General features: G+C 45.8%; 1 protein-coding gene across 1 annotated transcript; it reads left to right on the forward strand.

Annotated features, from left to right (window-relative positions):
- The first annotated feature begins 932 nt into the window (after positions 1 to 932).
- Positions 933 to 21,279, forward strand: LOC142929085 (uncharacterized). Its single transcript, XM_076069534.1, has 9 exons — positions 933 to 1,786; positions 8,300 to 8,364; positions 9,576 to 9,644; positions 11,792 to 12,013; positions 12,311 to 12,427; positions 19,008 to 19,229; positions 19,343 to 19,462; positions 20,060 to 20,130; positions 21,202 to 21,279. Exons 1-9 carry the CDS (start codon positions 1,608 to 1,610, stop codon positions 21,277 to 21,279), a joined length of 1,143 nt encoding a protein of 380 aa, XP_075925649.1. The 5' UTR covers positions 933 to 1,607.
- The last annotated feature ends 1,871 nt before the right edge of the window (positions 21,280 to 23,150 follow it).

The raw sequence follows: 23,150 nt of genomic DNA on the forward strand, positions 1-23,150 counted from the left end.
TTTATATGTAAACTCCTTTGTCAAGGCGCTTTACTTCTCCCACCTAGCTTAAAAGACGCTGCGAATCTTAGCTGCGTTCATTGAAGCACTGTCATACCCGAAAGTTCTGTTCCTTCACCTGAAGAAGGATACCTGTGTTGTGGCCGAAACGTCGTGAGAATTTTATTGTCTTATTTTGTTTTATTGTTTTATTCTCATTCTATGTGACTTTACCGAAAGAACCAAGAAGACACCTCATATATTGTTTGTTATTTATCTTTCTATCTATGTGACTTTACCGAAAGAACCAAAGGATATGAATTCCAGCAGTCACGAAAGCTTAAGTCAAAACTTAGTTACATCTCCAAACTCAGGATATCAAAATATAACTTAAGAATAAGAAGCACGGATCCCTGGCAACACAGACGGAGAACAAGTTAATACAACCCTCGGAATACTTGTGGTAACAACTATGATAGATCACAAATCTATTTTTAAAATAAACCAAATAATAATTATGAAGTATTAGACCGAGGGCCATCCAGAAGAAATACAATACGAAACACGTCAATCACACACGACCATGTATTCCATAGGATCAGCGCCTCCGAACCGCCTTGGTCTTACAAACCACGACGGACATACTGGAAACACTGCTCAAAACATACCTTGAGTCGCTTAAAGAGTCAACACCGCAAAAAGGGATACATACTATGATAAGGGGTGGAAAATAATGTTTATATTTCTCTCAACTCACAACCCAAGAGAGTGAATGGAAAACATGGTAACGGGAGGTCACACTTCAAGAGAGAGACAACCATGAAGGAAGAGGAGGGGGGAATGCAACCGGACAGGGGAACCCCCCCCCCCTCCTTCCAGATGAATTATTGCAGAGGGTTGGAGGATTGAAAGGATGCACTTGGGGGCAATTTGGAGAATCTGTTTCCACTAATGGCGGGGTAGCCTGAGGAAGGGGACAGGAACCAGGCCTTGATGAGACTTAACAGTTACTTCAATAAATGAGAACAGACACACACTCGCACGTACACCAGACAAACAGTTGCTCCCACAGGCTGAGCAAAATCACAGAAACTCCGGTCCCTTGTGAGGAGGCGAGCCGAGGTGGGAGAATTTCAGATAAAAGCAAGAACACAGCACACACATTTCAGTCTTACTGCGGCAAGCTCCAGGGGTGGGCCCCGCAATCGACCAAGGATGGCGAGGCTTGCAGAGTAGCGATGTGTCACCGAGTATGAGTTCGGCGCTGACAGACGAAGCATCGCTAAAAGCTTTATTCTACATTGAGTGCCAGCTCCCACCAGCAACTGCAGCAAGAGAGAAAGAGAGAGAAAGAGTGATGAGCAACGACAAGCAATCAACCTGGAGAAATGGCGGAAAAGCGCCAAGCATCGACCAAGTGAGCATCGCACAGGAACAGCAGAGGTGGCTAACGACTACTCACGAGCGTGCGGACTCGGAAGCTGAGCACACTCCTGCAAAGGTCAAGTCGACAAGGACCAACCGTGCCTGGTGCAAGGGAGAGGGCGTGACCGGCGCAACCTAGAAAGAGTGTCGGCACCGGCAACCAGCGGACGAGCTGCGAGCGCAATCGTGCATCGCCAGAGAGCATGGAGCAGGAGAGAGAGCGTGCAACCAGCGCAGCCAAGCAAGAGTGCCGGCCCTGGCAATCTGCGGAGGAGCTGCGAGCACAATCGTGCACCTTCAAAGACAAGCGTCGTGCCGACTCAGCTCATCCAACAGCAGAGAGGCCTGCAGCTGCCGCCAAGAGAGAGCGAGAGCGCCGTGTGTATGACATGCCCACACACACACACGACTCATCGCTAAACAGGGAACCAACACATTTTTGGTACAAGAAATGCCACACCTCGGCGTCTGCTTAACGCAAAGAGTTGAGCAAGGAGATAATACACCAACACACACAATGCACATATCGGGACTAATAAGATTACTCCAAAGTTCTCTTTGTGTTTCAAAAAGGGTGGCTAAACCTAAGGTGGTGCGTCAACTATTAGCTGATTGAGAAAAGCATTGCTGCTCATTGAGTTACGTAGATACGGTCGTTTAGAAGTATTTTTGTCATTCGTGTTGTTAATAGCCTAACTGTACCAATTAATTCAATGATGAAACTAAACATTTAGAAATATCTATGTTACGAATCTACACACTCACAGGGAGGCTATTCTGTTAAAATATTTCTTTTGATCACAGAATCTTGCCCACGAATTTATTGAAGCCTTAGCCAATTGATAAGCATTTGTTAGACAAGCAAGCACACTTTCGCACACTATTGTTCCAAAACATTTCGTTAATTGCATAATCCTACCAATGAACTCATTGAGGTCTACCTTTTCTTTCGGGACATGTTTCTTTATTACTGTTCGTATGAATATTGTCACATTCATTTTTAAGGACTTTTTCTATCGCCGTGTATGCTCACTTTACTCTGAGGAATTAGCCATGGTTCTGTTACCCAGTTTAACAAACGTAATAATTGAGGGTTAAATGTATGGATCAATGAGGATGACATCTCCAGGAGTACTGTGTTGACATCCCTCGCATAAGAGTTCGCATATTAAAGTGTTGTGTTTTTTAGAGATTAAAGTTGCTTAACACAAGAGTTTGAGTGGTGCCTTCCTAAGTTCATGCGTAATAATCTTAATTATAAGAACTCTATCCTGCGGAGAGATCTGAATATTGAGACCTGACATAAACACACAAAGCATAATCAATAAAAGTTAAAGTGAGAATCATTGTATTATCCTAATTGATAATACAACCCTAGACAACGCAGCAAAGCCTAATTATCATAATTACATACACTTGCATAACTTCATACAATTACACCTTCATTGTATTATCCCGATTGATAATACACCCTAAATAACGAGGCAGAGCCTAATTATCATGAGTGCATACATTAGCATAACTACACACACTTGCATAACTTTATGTAATTACACCTTTCTAATTAACATAATGCATAATTATATAAATTAGCATAATTCAGGAAAACTACACTATTTTGAATGTTCAATTAATTTTTATTATTTATAAAAAAAAATCAAGACAGAATATATACACCACCTAACCCTTAACGCTTAACCCTAACCCAAACCCTAACCCCTAACCCTAACCCCTCGCCCTAACCCCTAACCCTCTAACATCAGCATTCAGTCCTTGTTGGACCAAATCTTCAATGATTGCAATGGTGTCAGGCACAGGAACTTCGGTAAACAAAAACCCACCATCGCCGCAAACCTTTATAAACAGTTGCCTTTAGAAGCTAACCCCTATTTCCAGATGATGACTGCTTGTGTTGTGTTCGAAAGGTAATTTGTTGTTATTTTCTTTGAACCTATCTACGTAACTTTACCGAAAGACCCAAAGAATAGAATTAATACAATTAATCTCGATTAACGCCCCTTCAGCTAACGCCACGCCCACTTTAATATTTGGGCAAATCGCTAAGTGATCGTTTTGCTTGGTGTTTGTACAAATGGTCTAAATTCAAAATGGCTAGTTATAGCGAATGCTCATAGAAATCATGCTCGTTAAACGAAAGATGCCTGTACAATACATAACACTGACAGGTAACTCATGTCTGGTGGGTCTGGATGGCAGGTATTGATAGATTTGCACCTTGATGAAGGTCACCCTTGATTGTTGCTGGTATAAATATCTGACCTGGTCCCTAATTCCGCAATGCATACAAAGAGACTACATTTCCATACCATGAACTGCAGTCAGTGATAGCATGTTTTACTGGTAGGAACGAAGTTGTAAACTGAGTGTACCAGCCTACAATAGATTAATGTGTCCGTCCGTCCGTCCCCTTTCAATACTTTAACGAAGTGAAATATCGTGCTGTTGGATGTAAAATCAGCAATAGACAGCGCAGAGACTTGATATGTCTTATAAAATTGCGCAAAATTCCAATGTTCCTACCAGCCCACCCTGCAGGGACCCGTTTTAAACCTGAAAACCGGTTTACTGGGTTATGAAGAGCCATTGTCTGAGCTTCCTCATAGTTTTCAAAATACAGTGCGACCAAAATACTTCACTTAGTCGGTGCCTCACCATGCGAGCAGCATTTTCTGAAGGTGCTACGTAAAATGACAAAATTTATTTGTTAATGCCACGTGAATTTGTGTTTGGACCCTACTCTACTACAACCAACAAACTAAATATAGTAAGTATGCTTTTATTTGTGAATTTCAAGTCCTGTATTGTGTTCTGTTTTTTTTATTTTGTAAAGAAAAGCTTTATTCTGGATCCAGTTTTACATTGAGGTTTGTGCTTTATTCTAAATCAGAGGCAATTATTTGCCACGTCTGTGACCTCTTCAATTAGATTATCTACCTTCTGTTAATATAGAAATATATAAGCCGGGTGACCCACACTACCCGGTCAGACCCAGGCTGAAATGGCTACGTGGCACCGTCCTGTGGACCCACCATTCGCAGGACGAAGGGTGAGGGGTCTGTGCGATGCCAGTATGTCAGGGAGAGGGATGGTCTCAGATGGACTGGACCTTGGCAATGGACACTCGCTATTGGGACGTGGAATGTGAAGTCACTGGGAGGGAAGGAGCCGGAGCTGATGGAGGAGGTGGAAAGGTACCGACCAGCTATAGTTGGTCTCACCTCCACACACAGCATTGCCACTGGAACCAAACTTCTCAATCGGTGGTGGTCTTTCTCCTATTCCAGAGTAAACCCTGGTGAGAGACCCTGGGCGGGTGCGGGGATACTCACAAGCCCCCGGCTGGGTACTGTTGAGTTGGAGTTTGTCCCAGTGGATGAGAGGGTCGCCTCAGTGAGACTTCGAGTCTTATAAAGGAAAATTCTGACTGTTGTCTGTGCTTATGCACCAAAAATAAGTTCAGAGTATTCTGCCTTCTTGGAGACGGTGGGTGCAGTGCTCGATAGAGTGCCACCTACAGACTCCATTGTCTTACTGGGCGACTTCAAATTTCACATAGGAAATGATAGAGATACCTTGAGAGGCGTGATTGTGAGGAATGCCCCTCCTGATCTGTAACCGAACGGTGAGATGTTATTGGAATTATGTGCTAGTCTCGGAATCTTAATAACAAACACCATATTCGAACACAAGAATGATCATATGTGTACTTGGTACCAGAGCACCTTGTGCCGAAGGTCAATGATTTATGTTCTGGACACTCTGGTGAAGACAGCGGCAGAGCTTTCAACTGATCACACCTGGTAGTAAGTTGGATCTGATGCTTGGGGCACCGACCAGATAGATGAGGAAGGCCCAAACAAATAGTGCGGGTTTTCTGGGACGTCTGACGGAAGACCCAGTACAGAAATATTTCAACTTCCACCTCCGGGAAAACTTCTATACTCCAGGGGAGGTCATGGACATTGAGTTCGAGTGGGTGATGTTAAGGACCTCGATTGTCGATGCAGCTGCGAAAAGCTGTGGCCTGAAGTCAATTGGTGCCTGTCATGGCGGCAACCCTAGGACCCACTGGGAAACATCAGTGGTAAGGGAACCTGTCGAGTTGAATAGGGAGGCTTTCCGAGCTATGCTCGGAAAAATATCTCCCGACTCGATTGAGAGGTACCGGCTTGCCAAGAGGGCGGCAGCGGTAGCAATCGCTGAAGGGAAAGCCCGGGCATGGGAGGAGTTTGGAGAGGCGATAGAGAGGGACTACCAGGCAGCCTCAAAAATGTTCTAGCAAACCATTTGATGCCTTCGGAGGGGTCAACGGTATGTGGCCCAGGCTGTTCTCAGTAAGGGTGGCGTTACATTGAACTCAACTAAGAGATAGTTGAAAAGTGGAAGGAACACTTAGAGGAGCTTCTCAACCCGGTGGACATGCCCTCCTCTCAGGAGGCAGCCCTGGAAACAGCTGGGGGGTCAGATCCATCACAGCTGCTGAAGTCGCTGCAGGGGTCAAGGGCCTTCGTAGACGCAAAGCTGCTGGGGTGAACGATATTCTCCCAGAGTTGTTGAAAGCGTTGGACAGTGTAGGAGTGTTGTGGTTAACACGCCTCTTCAATGTTGCATGGAAGACGGGTACTTTGCCTCCGGATTGGGAAACTGGAGTCGTGGTTCCCATTTTTAAGAAAGGGGACTAGAGGGTGTGCTCCAACTACAGAGGGATCACACTCCTCAGCATCCCAGGTAATGCCAGAGTACCGGAGAGAAGACTCTGCCCGGTGGTCGAGCCTCAGATTCAGGAGGAACAATGCGGATTCCATCATGGTCGTGGAACAATGGACCAGCTTTTTTCCCTCTCACAGATATTTTATGGTTCATGGAAGTATGCCTCTCCAGTCTACCTCTGCTTTGTAGACTTGGAGAAGGCATATGACCGTGTTGGGGTCATATGCCACAATACCCCGCCACATACCCCGCAATGTCTTGTGGGAGGTGTTGCGGGAGTATGATGTACCGTTGCCGCTTGTGTGTGCTATCTGGTCCCTTAATTCCTGGAGTGAAAGCTGTCCTTATTCTTGGTGTTAAATCAAAGTCATTCACTTTTGGTGTTGGACTCCGCCAAGGGTGCGTCTTGTCCCCACTCCTGTTTGTGATTTTCATGGACAAGATATAAATTTGCAGCCGAGCTATGAAGAGTATCCAGTATGGGTTCATGGAGGTGGCGTCGCTGCTTTTTGCAGATGACATTATCCTCTTTGCCTCATCAGTCTGTGGTCCCCAGCGTGCACTTGGAATGCTTTGATGCCGAGTGTGAAGTGGCTGGGATGAGGATCAGCACCTCCAAATCTGAGGTCATGGTTCACTCCCGGGAGATGTTGGATTGTACTCACTAGATGAGGGGGGAACAGCTTCCGTTAGTGGAGGAGTTTAAGTACCTCGGGGCCTCTTTTGGAAGTGATTGTAAGTGGGAGCGGGAGATCGGCGTCCAAAGTGTTGCGGGCACTGTACTCATCTAGATTTGAAGTTTTCGTGACTGCAGGGATCCATAGCCTTTGGTTCTTTCAGTAAAGTCACGTAGGTATAAAATAAAATAAATTAAATCACGACGTTTCGATTGCAACACAAGCAATCATCATCAGGTGGGAAAACCACAGCAATATATTTTTTTGCTGAAGTGGGAGAGAGATGCCGTGGTAAGAGGTTATATAGGTAAGAGAGGGGGGAGGGAGGGGGGTAGGGGGAGGGGGGCGTTGTGTGGACGCTAGGAGAGGGACGTGAAGCTGGGCAGGGGGAAGTGGGCGGGCTGGAAGTGGGAGGCTGAGAGAGCTGGGGATGCGCGGGGGGGGGGAGGATGCAACAACAAAGCAGCAACAGTACCAATGAAGGCAACAATGCCAATGCAGCAGCAATGCCAAACGCTGGGGATGCAATTAATTCGACAAAATAGACTAGTGCCCGGCAAATATGATGGAACAATCATAAAGCATTTAAGGTTTTACCTGGTTAATAAAATCCTTCCAATGGTTGCTCAATTTGTATCCATCTTCTCGGTTGAAGTTATGTCTGTTTATATATCTGGATGGTTTCATGAACAAACCTTTGATAGTAGCCCGAAGGTTTGCAGAGCACCTTGGTCTCGGAAAAAAACAATATCATGAGAGTCCACAGCGTTATAGCAATGGTCAGCCACGGCGGAGGTATTAGTCCTGCCATGTTTCAGATCTGCCTTGTGCTCGCGAACACGGTCCGAGACATGTCGTTTCGCACTGTACTGTTCCATAAAGCGGAGGCTGAATTCTCAAATAAAGCTCTTGGTTTACAGGTCGATCTACGTTCCCACCCTCACCTATGGTCATGAGCTTTGGGTAATGAAGGATGAGATCGTGGGTACATAGGGCTGAAATGAGGTTTCTCTGCAGGGTTGTCAGGCTCCGTGATTGGGTGAGGAGCTCGGTAATCCGGGAAAGCTTCAGAGTCGAGCTGCTGCTCCACTGGATTTAGAGGAGCCATTTGAGGTGGTTCAGGCAAGTAATATAATTGCCCTCTGATAGATTGCCCCTAAAACTCTACCGGGCACATGTTACTGGACAAAACCCGAGGCTAGCCCAAGATGCGCTGGCGGGACTATGTCACTTGGCTGGAAGAGCTAGATTCCGTCGCCAAGGAAAGGGAGGTCTGGACCGCCCAACTCAACATGCTGCCGCCGCCACCCTCACCAGCACAAGCGGATTGTGAAACGAACGAATACGCAATGGGCTCTCAAATCGTAGAAACTACGTTTTTGTCAACACACATTTAAGTCACCTAAAGTTTTCTATTTATCACATATACAATGTTTACATTTTAACAAGTTTCTTATACCTGTGTGTTTTTTCCTGAATAACAATAGCGAAAGAATGGCATGGAAATATTTACACTTTCTGAGCCTTCTGACATCTCTGCATAGTGTCCAAGGTGAGACAACTGGATGTTTTTCTGGTGAAATTCATATAACAATTGAAGATTTCCATTGTATGTGTATCCTAAGTTAATGTTCTCCATAGTCTGGCTTGCCGCTGCGCTAGTAGTTGTATTTGTCTTGTCAAAAATGTATTCATATACAAAATACGCAAATGTCCGAAATTATACCTAGTGAATGTTGTGCTTGAACTTGTTGTACCATTCGTCTAAATTTCAAAATCCAGGACTGTACACGCACATTCGAGTCTGTATGTGTACAGAACTTTTATCAGTCCGCATCTAGATAAAGCCACCTCATGCTGCAGAATGTGGGGGCTATTTTAAGCGACTAGTAAGATATGTGTGACGGGCAGAGCTGCGGAACATTGCTCGTGTGCAGCACCGTGCAAAAGGTGGCTCTTCTTCTGGATTGCGGGTTAATCAATGTTTTCTGACTATGAGCTAAATATTTTTTTCAAGGACATAACTGGTGATGTTTTCAGGATCAGCTGATGTCTAACCTGATTGCTATTGGGCCTTTCACTATTAGGTTTTATGTAAATATAAGCGAATGCTTATGATTTATCAGAGTAACTATATAAAAAAGCATTCCCGACATATGTCGAATTTCGTTTCCTCTTTGGAAAAGCAGAGGAAACACTCTAAATTAGCCGATGTAAACAAAAGCGCGTCTGTGAGGAAGTTAATTTTGATATCAGCACTGAACATCACCACTCACGTGGATCTCACAGTCTTATGAAATGTACAGTGCAAAGGACTACATATAATGAAGCCTGTACTGTATATGGTAGACGTATATCAGAACACCATATGTGAGGGTCCACCCCTAGACATGTTTTTGTCAAGTGCCAAGTGTAGATTTAAGGGGAATGCAAGCAATGTGGATCCGATTGTCATTTTACGAAGTTAAGGTCAATATGCTTATCATATGTATTTCATGACAGAGTTTGTTTCAATAAAAATGTAAACAAACTAGTGACTTTTTACAATTTGTGGAATATTAAAAATGTATATTCTTATATATAACTAAGAATATGAATTACTGCAGTCACGAAAGCTTTAAATCAAAAATTAAAAATGTACTTTATTTACTAACATTGGCCTTGCCTAAACTGCTGAATTTAATTAACCCAATAAATGTCAGGGACATGGAGTTTAATAATTATAGGACCATTTGCTAACAGTGGACTGTGTTTGTTAAACAGGTCAAACAATGCAAATTCCATCCACGATACAGCTGATACTGTCATTTCCAACAACACATTTGGATATCGGTAAGATAATCATTGCCTCCAACATATTATTATGCTAGTTTACCCAGGAAAATCTAACTCATTCTCATGGGTGAGGGTTAAGGTGCTATATATTACGTTAAGATAAGATAAAGGGGGTAATGGTTGCCATGTATAATCCCAATTAAATCATTTGTGGGTAATTTTTCAAATTTCAATCATTTGTACCATGACGCCAGCACACAATGGCTTACTCCTGCAATCGTCATGGGATATTTAATGTCCACTGTGAAGCATGCGGCCCATATTTCATAGTAAATTCACCTGCAGTAATAACCAGTGCAGCCGTTGGATCACTGACTCTGTATATGTTTAAAATATGCTAAACCACGAAAGTGCCTGGTAGGCATTTAGCTCTATATTGGGTTTCTAATTGCATGTTACATGAGCAGCCGATTCATTCAATTAAGCAGATGTGTACAACCTATGGCTAATGGAACAGAAGACCGGCCCGTGAGCACCAGGGGTACAAGTGTAGTGGATTCAAATTAGGTGCACACACAACTTCTTGGGAGGCAACACTTATTTATTAATGAACACAACAGTTAACTCTTACATTATGCATAGGGTGGTGACCACCGACTTACTCTAGCTAACACACACTTCTCAGATACTCTAGGGAGGTACAGCCTCCTGTCTTGGCGGGACTTACACATCTACCGCTATCCTAGATTCCTCCGGCTGGGACCTACACACGGATCTCTTCTTGGCGTCTTCACGATGCATCTTCATTCTTGATATGGGCAGCCTCAAACCTCGTGAGGAGGCTGCTTAAATGGGCCTCGGCGTGCTCGGGCCCCGCCCCGGGCCACGCCTCCCTTCGAGAACCCTCTCGAAGCCCCCCTGCTGTCCACGTGCCCCCCGAGGTGCCCCCTAGGCCCCCGGCCCCCACTGGGGTCCAGTCACGTGTCCAGCCGGGGTCACAGAGCGTGCCACGACCTCACACCACCCTCGTGGCCTCCCGAGTCCAGAACCGGCCCTGACGTCATTCCCGCCTCCAGCAGGGATGACGTCATGTGTGTGTGTGTAGACCCGCGTGGTCGTGACGCTCCCCCGCATATTGACGTCACACGTGTACGTGTGTACACAGTAGTGATGCTACCATCACTACACAAGGATGCTCGGCGAACAACTCGGAGAGCTGTTGGCTGTAAGCAGGCTACTACAGGGTTTAACCTCAGCTAGGTCTGGGTGGGTTAGCGACAAGGAAAATATTTCTGCACCCAACACACCACATTCCGTATAGCTCACACTTTTGCTGTAGCTACTCATCACGTACCTAAGTCAGTTTATTAACGACCTGGAAAAAATAGAGACAAATTAAGCTCTTTGCTACTGGTATCTCACATTCCCGAACTTTGGCAATTCATGGGGAGCTAAATGATTCCCAATTTGGCACATGCTCGAAAAAGGTTGCATACTCCTAAAATAATAAGAAAGTCGCTGCAATATTCATTCAACCAGCGGATGCTGGGCTGTCACTAGACATCTTCTCCTGGGAGGCAACATGGATCTCTTGGCCAGAAAACTTGAAGCAGAGCTTACTGCCTACCTGATCTGCAGCCATCACTTGCTCCTGTGATGAACTAGCTCACAGCTATCTATATTGATATGTGAATTAAATAACAAAAAATTACTTATCTAAATAGTGTGTGATAGGAACTCAGCAATAGTTATATCAGTAGATCGAGCCTGCCATGGGACCATGACATTTTCACAGGTGACCCAAGGCTTCTTACAGAGAGGAGTGTTCCCCAATACTAATGCAAGCATGGGGGGCAAAAGTTTAAACTTGGAATTGAAACATGTATTTTCTAAAAGACAATTATCCGTCGGAGGCAACGTATAAGGGCTCACTATTTACAAACCTTATGATACTAGTATGTTTTACTTATATATTTAAAAGCCCATCAATGAATAATGCACACAAAAAACGTAAAAATAATAATAAACAATTGAGTGCCAGTATCAAATTAAATAGTGAAGTAAACAAATTATAGACTTAAATAGTGATATAAACATATTATAGACTTAAATAGTGAAGTAAACATAATTGAGCATCATAAAACATTCTGCCTCGCCTGTGAAATCTGTCCATCACTATGTATCCACTGTGCTGGTGGCTCCAGTGTGTGCAGCAGACCAGTACCAGTGTGCAGATCACACGGGCTGCATTCCGCAGAGATTCTACTGTGACGGGACCCTCGACTGCACCGATCACAGCGATGAGACGCCCAACTGCCAGTGTTTCTCCAACCAGCAGCGCTGTGCCAATGGAACCTGTTTGGCAACAAAAAGCTTCTGCGATGGTGTCAATGATTGTGGAGACTATTCTGATGAGACAAACTGCAGTGAGTTATGTGGTGTCTGCAATACATCAGGGTTTTCCACATGAATGACCATGCACGGGGTTACACATGTCCTTGAATACCAAAGGGGATACAATTTAATGAAAACAAATATTGCAATATAATTTCCACGGTGTCAAATAGTGTTTGTGACATGGCCTCAACGTGCACATGGTCTGGTACAGCCTCCGTGGTGATGTCACCGCCACTAAGGAATGATGGTTGTTGTTATAACATGTCTTTAGAGGAATTCTGAAAAAAAAAGAATTGTGCTATTTACATTCTTGTTGCATTCCTCAGCTTGCTCACCAAACCAGTTTTTATGCAGCAACATTGGCCGGTGTCTGGATTGGATCTACGTTTGTGATGGGGACGTGGACTGCAGTGATGGCTATGATGAAACTGGCTGTGAAAAAGGTGACATAACAGAACAAATAAACCACAATAATTTAACCTACGAAACTACCTTATTCTTCTGAATGCAAGAAAATAAGCACTGCATTCGTGGAAGCCTGTACTGTGATGGGGTGACTGACTATGCAGACCAGAGCGATGAGACCCAAGACTTTAACATACGAATGTAATACACGTATGATGTGCCACCCCATCCAAGGATGATCTAAATAAATCAAGACAGAGTACAGTGATGATGCCAATTAGTCATTTCCAAATCTGGTAGCTGTTACTTGTGTAGTGCCGTGAATTCACTCGGACGACAACTGCCTTTCTTCCACCGTCACTTTTATTTCCATCGTTCCGCACACACTAGAATTTCTCCTCTCCACGCTCCGCCAACTTGAACACTCAAATTCCCCTCAGCACCGTCTGCTCATACTCCTTGTCTTCCCACATACAGTGGTTCTCTCTCTATCTCCTCACACACAGTGACTCGTCTATCTCTTCACACGCAGTGACTTGTCTATCTATAACTCTCCCTGTACCTATCTCCCCCGTAACTACCCCTCTGCTAATGCTAACTCTCCCTATCGCTATTTACTGTCCTTTGGGTTCGGCTCTCAATCTATTCTTCCCTAACATTTGCCGGCTCTCCTCTTCGCATCTCTCGCTGCTCTCTCCACCTCTCGCCAACAACTCCCCAACAACAACTCAACTCCCCGTCCAAATCACCTAGCGTTTTATCCCCTTTCCAATCAGCCTTAATTAATTGCCACGTGTCTCGCTGGCATTTTTCCGCCAGCTCGCACCTGTCCAACGGTCCAGACTTCGTGACGCCACCACTTAACGCTAACAGCCTCTCGACCAATCACAGCCCTCGTGCCATGACTCCCTTAATTACTTCGGTTTGTTTATGCCACCCGTGACTCCACCACCTGCTCGACCTTATGTGACCCACACTGCTTGTATGTCTGTATGTACTGTATATGGCCAATTTACCCATACATATCTTTTACTCCACTGCATCACCCCCCCCCCCCCCCCCCCCCCGTGATGAAAGAACCTAGCCATCCCCGGCTACGATATACTCGAATTGGAGTAGTGGAGTGAAGTGGACGGAACGATGATAACATATATACAGAACGCATTCGCAACGCATAACCATTTTGTACAACCACCCGACACGCACCACACAATGACACGCACCTAACACCTTTATACAGAATTCCCAAACCCCCCCAAAGTCAACGTATTGTATTCCTCCTGGAACGGGTTCCCGCTGCCGGCCCATCTCCCCTGCACGGGACACCCTGCGGTAAGGGAGGGCCTCGCTCGTCTCGCCAACGAGGGGCGCTCCTGGGCTCCACCCTGCGCCCATCCCTGTCCCAGCGACACTCCGCTGGCGGGGCCGTCCGTCGTTCACGGTCGGGACGGCCATTGGTCCGGATCTGTGGCCGTTCAATCGGCGTCCGGTCAGCAACCCTGCCCAAAAGGAGCGATCCTGCAGGCACACGGGGGGCAGATCTCTGGGACACGCGCACTTGTGACCTCCCCACAGGTTCGTCGGACACATCCAATACAGGCCACTCTCGGATGGGGGATGATGTGTCATATGGTAACACAAATTTCTTCAGGCGCGACGGGTGAACAAACCATGTCCGATGACCGAATTTTATTCGCACACTCTGATCCCGTAAAACCTCCACAATATCAACGGGCCCCTGCCAGGGGCGGTGAAACTTCGGGGACGTTCCCACCGGCACCATGGGGCAGTGCAACCAGGCTTTATCTCCAACACTCCGCGGCTCTCGTGGCCGCTGCCTGCCATACAATCTTTCGTTAGCGGCTTGTCGTCGTGCCGTATTTTTCAATGCAGCCTCCTGGGCTTCCCTCAGACGGTCTAAAGCCACCTGCATCGGAGCAGGCACCGTCGTAGATTTCTCCCGTTTTCGAATCCCCAATTTAACAATAGCCGGCGCTTCTGGTTCCCGTCCATACATTAGAAAAAATGGCGAGTACCCCGTTGAGGCATGCGGGGCCAATCTATACGTGGCCAGCGTCGCTGCAACATGCAGGTCCCAATCATCTTGAGCGGTGTTTACTTGGTGTCAAAGCATGGACGACAGCGTCCTATGCAGCCGCTCGACCATCCCGTCAGTCTGTGGGTGGTATGGGGACGTCCGGATCTTTTTGGTCCCCAGCGAGTCACACACATCTTTAATCAATTTCGAAGAAAAATTTCTGCCTTGGTCAGTAAGCAATTGTTCCGGGGCCCTCTTATCTAATACGTATCCTTTCAAGAAAGCCTCAGCGATCGACGTTGCTGACTGGTCTACTAGCAGCCATGCCATCGACCAACGAGTTAAGTATTCCACCCCGACAAGCAAATATTTGTGCCCTCGGGGGGTGACGGGGAACGGACCCAAAATATCTAGTGCCACAATTTCGTTCACTCTCGAAACTTGAATCGATTGCAATGGGACACGATATGGCCGTGCCGGCGCTTTCCTCCGTGCACATTCCTGGCACGCTTTTACATGCTGTTTCACATCGTTAAACATTCCCGGCCAGTAAAATTCATTCCCCACTGTCAACGTGGTCTTCTTCTCCCCCAAATGCATCAATTTCTCATGTATCTCGTTAATCAGTTTCCCCCGCAACACCCTCGGGACAACAATACAACATTTTTGTGCTTCCACATCCCAGCGTACAAGCAACCCCTTCATCAACATCAAAAATGGGCGATCCCCTTGAACGAGAGGCACGCAGCCTCATCCTGGTCAGCGAGGAATCTTCTACCTGCAGTTGCTTCCACTGTTTCAATGACAACCCCAACAATCCAATTTCTGCTCCAGGGATTATCCCTGGCACCCCCGAACCCGCTGCAGCGACCGTTTGCGGAACCTCCTACAGCGGCGGGCCACATTGCAGCGAGCCCTTTGCACACCGACACGTCTCAGCCGGTCGCGGCAACTTCGACAAAGCGTCCGCATTTACATGGCGCGTTCCTTTCCTATGCTGGATCGTGAAAGAGTACTCCTGGAGGGTCTCAAGCCAGCGAGCCATCTGCCCCGACGGCTGATCCACGCGCAGCGAGTACTGTAGTGTCGCGTGATCAGTGCGGATCAAAAATTCCCTGCCGTACAGATACGGTCGGTACTGCCGAACAAAATAGACAATCGCCAACAATTCCCTACGCATCACACAGTATTTTTGCTCCGCCAGCGATAACACCCGGCTGCCATATGCTACCACTCTCTCGACGCCATCAACCATTTGTGACAAAACCGCGCCTATGCCCGTATCACAGGCATCCGTGTCAAGTATAAATGGCTTCGTAAAATCCGGGTATCCCAACGGCAGTGCGTCCGCCAGTGCGGCCCGCAACGCTTCGAACGATTTTTGTTCTGCAATCCCCCATTGAAACTTCACACCTTTCCCGGTCAGCGTATGCAATGGTCGAGCAATCGTGGCAAAATCCTTAACGAACCACCGATAATACGACACAAAGCCCACAAAGCTACGCACTTCCCCTGCTGTTTTCGGCACTGGCCATGTTCGCACACAACTCGTCTTTTCCGGCTCAGTGGCCACTCCTGACGCGCTAACGACATGCCCCAAATACTTCACCGATGTTCTTAACAATTGGGACTTCTGTGGTTTAAATTTCAATCCGGCGCGCCGCACTCTGCCAAAAACGGCGCGCAGTCGTTGCAAATGTTCATCGAAATTCCTACTGAAAACAATCACATCATCTAGATATATCTAGCATGACTCCCACTGCAGGCCCGACAACACGAGTTCCATTAATCGCTGGAAGGTCGCCGGCACGGAGTGGAGTCCCATCGGGAGCACGTTAAATTGACACAATCCTTGTGGTTTCCGAAATGCCGTTTTAGGTCTTGACTCCTTATCCAGGGGCAATTGGCAAAAGCCCGACAACAGATCGAGGGTCGAAAAGATTCTGGCGCTGGACAGGGCGTCCAGTGAATCATCAATTCGTGGAAGCGGGTACGCTTCCGCCACCGAAACTTTATTCAATTTTCGATAGTTAACACAAAATAGCATGGTTCCATCACGTTTTTTAACGAGGACAATAGGGGCTCCCCACGGGCTGGACGATGGGGTGATAATATCTTGCTCTAGCATTTCATCAACAGATCGCCGAATACATTATTTCTCAAGAGGACCTACACGATGCGAATTTAACTTGATCGGGGGTGCGTTTCCCATGTCAATACGATGCTGCAACAACGTCGTTCGACCCACGTCATATTTCCCTGAACTGAACACATCTTTAAATTCCACTAGCAACGCATGCAAACTCGACCGTTGCACAGGCGATAACTCTGGGTTTTGTTTGTAAAGATCCCTTAACCATTCCGGATCGTCCTCCTCCCTTGACAACATTTCATCCTGTCCCGTAGCAAAACATGTTTTTGTTTCTGGACCCGGCGCACCCGTTGCGTGCGCCAACGTAGTGCCCCCTTGAATAACAACCTCTTCGTGCCCCGCGTTTACAATTTGAATGAAAGGATCGCAATATGTTGGTATTATGGTCAAAGCCCCTACCATGGTGGGCATTCTCGATACATTTGAGTGTGTCAACAGCACTCTTTCCTGCAGCTCATCCCAAGGCAATTCCTTCTTTAACCGTAGCGGTACCAATATTTGCGATGCAGGCGGGACGCGCACGGTGCGGCTCTCCACGGCCTGCACCACAGCGTTCGCCACCGCAAATTTCGAAGGCTTCCCTAAAAATTTCATACATCTCCCCGACGGTAATTCCAAACAACCTTTTTCCACTGAAATCTTAATTGGCATCTTTTGCAAGAAATCCATGCCCAACAAACACGGTACCGCCAAGGCCGTTGAAACCAAAACACTTCCCATCACCTCCCAAATTTGAATTGTCGCAACCACGCAGCCCATAATGCCCAAACTACCCCCGTTTGCCGCTACACATGGCCCTTCCACTGGCCCCAACGATCCAGGCGACGTCGGCAGCGACCGAAAAGTTTGCAACGAAATGAGAGTCGCCAATGCCCCGGTATCTACAATAACCCGTACCATAACACCTTGAATGCATGCCATCACATCCGACGATCCCGGCGCGGCCCCCAACACACGATGTACTAACGCGCCCCACGTATCCCGGCCATGCGTACTATCCGAACCCGATGAATACGGGTGAGATGACGCGGATGAGTGATTTGGATAGGGCGGCCCTGTATTGAATGCATCTCGACTCACCCGGGATCCTTGGTCTTGGGGGAACCGCCCGCTGTAGTTGTTCGGCGCCCATGGAGAACCACCTCTCCATCTGCAGCAGTCGCGGGCGAGATGACCCCTCCGCCCGCACTCGTAGCATGTCCGATGCACGCCGTCTCCATATACCCCGGGACGACGCCGTCGTTCTCCGGTCGACACCCCGGCCGCCGCTGCCATCGGCGGCGTCTCGTCCACCACCACCACCACCGCCACCGCGCTCGTGGCCCCGGCAGGGGTCGTCAGCGACGGCTGCGCCACCGCCGCTGCTGGTTCGTCTTGTATGTCAAGGTTGACTTGTATGTTCCTGGCGATCAGCAACGACGACACGTCGTCATCATCATCCTTGTCCGGGAGCGACAAGACGACTTTCAGCTCCTTTGCCAGCTGTAGCATCTTCTCTTGCAGCAGGGAGTCCCAGCCCTCCTCGTCCATCGCCGGGTACGCAACCTGGGCAAGGGCCAGCAAGGCGCTGCGGAATGCCAGGGGGGACTCCGTAGCCTCCCGTTTCCTCTGTTGAAATCGATGTTTGGCGACCAACCGCGGCTCGTAGACTTTCCTCATTGCCGCAATAGCACCGTCCAATGTTTTTCTGACAGCGGCAGGGAGTCCGTTAAAAGTCGCCAAGGAGTCATCATCCAAATGCCTTTATCTATCTCCGCACACACAGTGACTTGTCTATCTATTCACACACAGTGACTCGTCTACCTCTTCACACACAGTGACTTGTCTATCTATAACTCTCCATGTACCTATCTCTCACGTAACTACCCCTCTGCTAACGCTAACTCTCCCTATAGCTATTTACTGTCCTTTGGGTTCGGCTCTCGATCTATTCTTCCCTAACATTTGCCGGCTCTCCTCTTCGCATCTCTCGCTGCTCTCTCCACCTCTCGCCAACAACTCCCCAACAACAACTCAACTCCCCGTCCAAATCACCTAGCGTTTTATCCCCTTTCCAATCAGCCTTAATTAATTGCCACGTGTCTCACTGGCATTTTTCCGCCAGCTCGCACCTGTCCAACGGTCCAGACTTCGTGCCGCCGCCACTTAACGCTAACAGCCTCTCGACCAATCACAGCCCTCGTGCCATGACTCCCTTAATTACTTCGGTTTGTTTACGCCACCCGTGACTTCACCACCTGCTCGACCTTATGTGACCCACACTACTTGTATGTCTGTATGTACTGTATATGGCCAATTTACCCATGCGTATATTTTACTCCACTACAATTGATAAGAATGTAAACTACGTCACGCGTGAGGAAGTAGAAACGAATCAAGAATTGTTCAGTGAATTAACAATCTCCATCTTTTTTTTGTGTGACACCAGAATGCGCCACAAGTGAGTTCCGCTGTGCTGATAGGAAACACTGCATTCGTGGAAGCCTGTACTGTGATGGGGTGACTGACTGTGCAGACCAGAGTGATGAGACCCCAGACTGTGCATGCCGCGAAGATCAAATACGTTGTCGCAATGGAAGCTGCCTGGGAATAGCGTCCTTGTGTGATGGAGTCAATGACTGTGGGGATTTCACTGATGAAAGCAACTGCAGTAAGTTCCATTATGAATTGAATTCGGTTATTAATGATTCATTGTATATATTTTTTTCAAATAAATATTCTAAATAACCTTATCATGGATATTTTTTTCCTATTTTGTTGAAGGCTGTCCTGCAAACCTGTATGCATGCAACAACAGCAACAATGAATGTTTGGAGTGGATCTACGTTTGTGACGGAGAAGCTGACTGTAGTGGTGGATCTGATGAAAGCGACTGTGAAAGAGGTATGTTTGAACATCTTCAATGAGTTTCAATATTTGAATACAGCATGTTCTTGAACAAATAGCAGAAAACTGTATCACACATACACAAGTGTTCAAAGGACCTCCTTAAATTGAAAAAAAACTGGAAATTGCACTGCTGCGCCTCGAAATGTGAACAGCCGGAAAAAGTGATGCTTGTTCACGACGTCTCCACTGTGTGCACAATAGTCACGTGCCAGCCAGCGAGTTTACAAATGTAATTTGTACTAATGTGTTACTTTAACATACCAATGTAATATCAATTGTCGGGTCTTCAAAATACATGTACAAGTTTTGACCAGCATGTTTGGTCTCCATGCAAAACACGAGGTTTTGCTAAGACAACAATTATGATGTGCTACCCCATCCATGGATAATCTAAATAAATCAAGACAGAGTACAGTGATGATGCCAATTAGTTCTTTCCAAATCTGGTAGTGATGATGCCAATTAGTCCTTTACAATTCTGGTAGCTGTTACTTGATGAGAATGTAAACTACGTCACGCGTGAGGAAGTAGCACAAATCAAGAAATGTTCAATTAATTAACAATCTACATCTTTTATTTGTGTGACACCAGAATGCGCCAGAAGTGAATTCCGCTGTGCTGATAAGAAGCACTGCATTCGTGGAAGCCTGTACTGTGATGGGGTGACTGACTGTGCAGACCAGAGTGATGAAACTCCAGACTGTGCATGCCGCTCAGACCAAATACGTTGTGGCAATGGGAGCTGCCTGGGAATAGCGTTCTTGTGTGATGGAGTCAATGACTGTGGGGATTTTACTGATGAAAGCAACTGCAGTAAGTTCCATTATGAGTTGAATTCGGTTATTAATGATTCGTACTATTTTTTTTTTCAAATAAATACTCTAAATAACCTTATCATGGATATTTTTTTCCTATTTTGTTCAAGGCTGTACTGCAAACCAGTATGCATGCAACAACAGCAACAATGAATGTTTGGAGTGGATCTACGTTTGTGATGGAGAAGCTGACTGTAGTGGTGGATCTGATGAAAGCGACTGTGAAAGAGGTATGTTTGAACATCTTCAGTGAGTTTCAATATTTGAATACAGCATGTTCTTGAACAAATAGCAGAAAAAACTGTCTCACACATACACAAGTGTTCAAGGGAACTCCTTAAATTGGAAAAAAAACTGGAAATTGCACTGCTGCGCCTCGAAATGTGAACAGCCCGAAAAAGTTATGCTTGTTCACGACGTCTCCACTGTGTGCACAAAAGTCACGTGCCAGCCAGCGAGTTTACAAAGGAAATTTGTACTAATGTGTTACTTTAACATACCAATGTAATATCAATTGTCGGGTCTTGAAAATACACGTACAAGTTCTGACCAGCATGTTTGGTCTCCATGCAAAACACGAGGTTTTGCTAAGACAAGAATTATGATGTGCTACCCCATCCATGGATAATCTAAATAAATCAAGACAGAGTACAGTGATGATGCCAATTAGTCCTTTCCAAATCTGGTAGTGATGATGCCAATTAGTCCTTTACAATTCTGGTAGCTGTTACTTGAAGAGAATGTAAACTACGTCACGCGTGAGGAAGTAGAAACGAATCAAGAATTGTTCAATTAATTAACAATCTACATCTTTTATTTGTGTGACACCAGAATGCGCCAGAAGTGAATTCCGCTGTGCTGATAAGAAGCACTGCATTCGTGGAAGCCTGTACTGTGATGGGGTGACTGACTGTGCAGACCAGAGTGATGAAACTCCAGACTGTGCATGCCGCTCAGACCAAATACGTTGTGGCAATGGGAGCTGCCTGGGAATAGCGTCCTTGTGTGATGGAGTCAATGACTGTGGGGATTTTACTGATGAAAGCAACTGCAGTAAGTTCCATTATGAGTTGAATTCGGTTATTAATGATTCATAGTATTTTGTTTCAAATAAATATTATAAATAACCTTATCATGGATATTTTTTCCTACTTTGTTCAAGGCTGTACTGCAAACCAGTATGCATGCAACAACAGCAACAATGAATGTTTGGAGTGGATCTACGTTTGTGATGGAGAAGCTGACTGTAGTGGCGGATCTGATGAAAGCGACTGTGAAAGAGGTATGTTTGAACATCTTCAATGAGTTTCAATATTTGAATACAGCATGTTCTTGAACAAATAGCAGAAAACTGTATCACACATACACAAGTGTTCAAAGGACCTCCTTAAATTGAAAAAAACTGGAAATTGCACTGCTGCGCCTCGAAATGTGAACAGCCGGAAAAAGTGATGCTTGTTCACGACGTCTCCACTGTGTGCACAAAAGTCACGTGCCAGCCAGCGAGTTTACAAATGTAATTTGTACTAATGTGTTACTTTAACATACCAATGTAATATCAATTGTCGGGTCTTCAAAATACATGTACAAGTTTTGACCAGCATGTTTGGTCTCCATGCAAAACACGAGGTTTTGCTAAGACAACAATTATGATGTGCTACCCCATCCATGGATAATCTAAATAAATCAAGACAGAGTACAGTGATGATGCCAATTAGTTCTTTCCAAATCTGGTAGTGATGATGCCAATTAGTCCTTTACAATTCTGGTAGCTGTTACTTGATGAGAATGTAAACTACGTCACGCGTGAGGAAGTAGCACAAATCAAGAAATGTTCAATTAATTAACAATCTACATCTTTTATTTGTGTGACACCAGAATGCGCCAGAAGTGAATTCCGCTGTGCTGATAAGAAGCACTGCATTCGTGGAAGCCTGTACTGTGATGGGGTGACTGACTGTGCAGACCAGAGTGATGAAACTCCAGACTGTGCATGCCGCTCAGACCAAATACGTTGTGGCAATGGGAGCTGCCTGGGAATAGCGTTCTTGTGTGATGGAGTCAATGACTGTGGGGATTTTACTGATGAAAGCAACTGCAGTAAGTTCCATTATGAGTTGAATTCGGTTATTAATGATTCGTACTATTTTTTTTTTCAAATAAGTACTCTAAATAACCTTATCATGGATATTTTTTTCCTATTTTGTTCAAGGCTGTACTGCAAACCAGTATGCATGCAACAACAGCAACAATGAATGTTTGGAGTGGATCTACGTTTGTGATGGAGAAGCTGACTGTAGTGGTGGATCTGATGAAAGCGACTGTGAAAGAGGTATGTTTGAACATCTTCAGTGAGTTTCAATATTTGAATACAGCATGTTCTTGAACAAATAGCAGAAAAAACTGTCTCACACATACACAAGTGTTCAAGGGAACTCCTTAAATTGGAAAAAAAACTGGAAATTGCACTACTGCGCCTCGAAATGTGAACAGCCCGAAAAAGTTATGCTTGTTCACGACGTCTCCACTGTGTGCACAAAAGTCACGTGCCAGCCAGCGAGTTTACAAAGGAAATTTGTACTAATGTGTTACTTTAACATACCAATGTAATATCAATTGTCGGGTCTTGAAAATACACGTACAAGTTCTGACCAGCATGTTTGGTCTCCATGCAAAACACGAGGTTTTGCTAAGACAAGAATTATGATGTGCTACCCCATCCATGGATAATCTAAATAAATCAAGACAGAGTACAGTGATGATGCCAATTAGTCCTTTCCAAATCTGGTAGTGATGATGCCAATTAGTCCTTTACAATTCTGGTAGCTGTTACTTGAAGAGAATGTAAACTACGTCACGCGTGAGGA

The sequence above is a fragment of the Petromyzon marinus genome, chromosome 25 (genome assembly GCF_048934315.1).
Source record: "Petromyzon marinus isolate PM22_M1 ecotype Great Lakes invasive population chromosome 25, UKy_Petmar_22M1.pri1.0, whole genome shotgun sequence".
Lineage (NCBI taxonomy): Eukaryota > Metazoa > Chordata > Hyperoartia > Petromyzontiformes > Petromyzontidae > Petromyzon > Petromyzon marinus.

What these genes read in the sequence shown, in the direction of transcription:
- LOC142929085 (XM_076069534.1), top strand. Translation starts at nt 1,608, where the DNA reads ATGGAGCAGGAGAGAGAGCGTGCAACCAGCGCAGCCAAGCAAGAGTGC. An exon ending in ATCTCTGCATAGTGTCCAAG is followed by an intron (nt 8,365 to 9,575) that starts GTGAGACAACTG and finishes TTTGTTAAACAG; the next exon opens with GTCAAACAATGCAAATTCCA. An exon ending in CACTGATGAAAGCAACTGCA is followed by an intron (nt 19,230 to 19,342) that starts GTAAGTTCCATT and finishes ATTTTGTTGAAG; the next exon opens with GCTGTCCTGCAAACCTGTAT.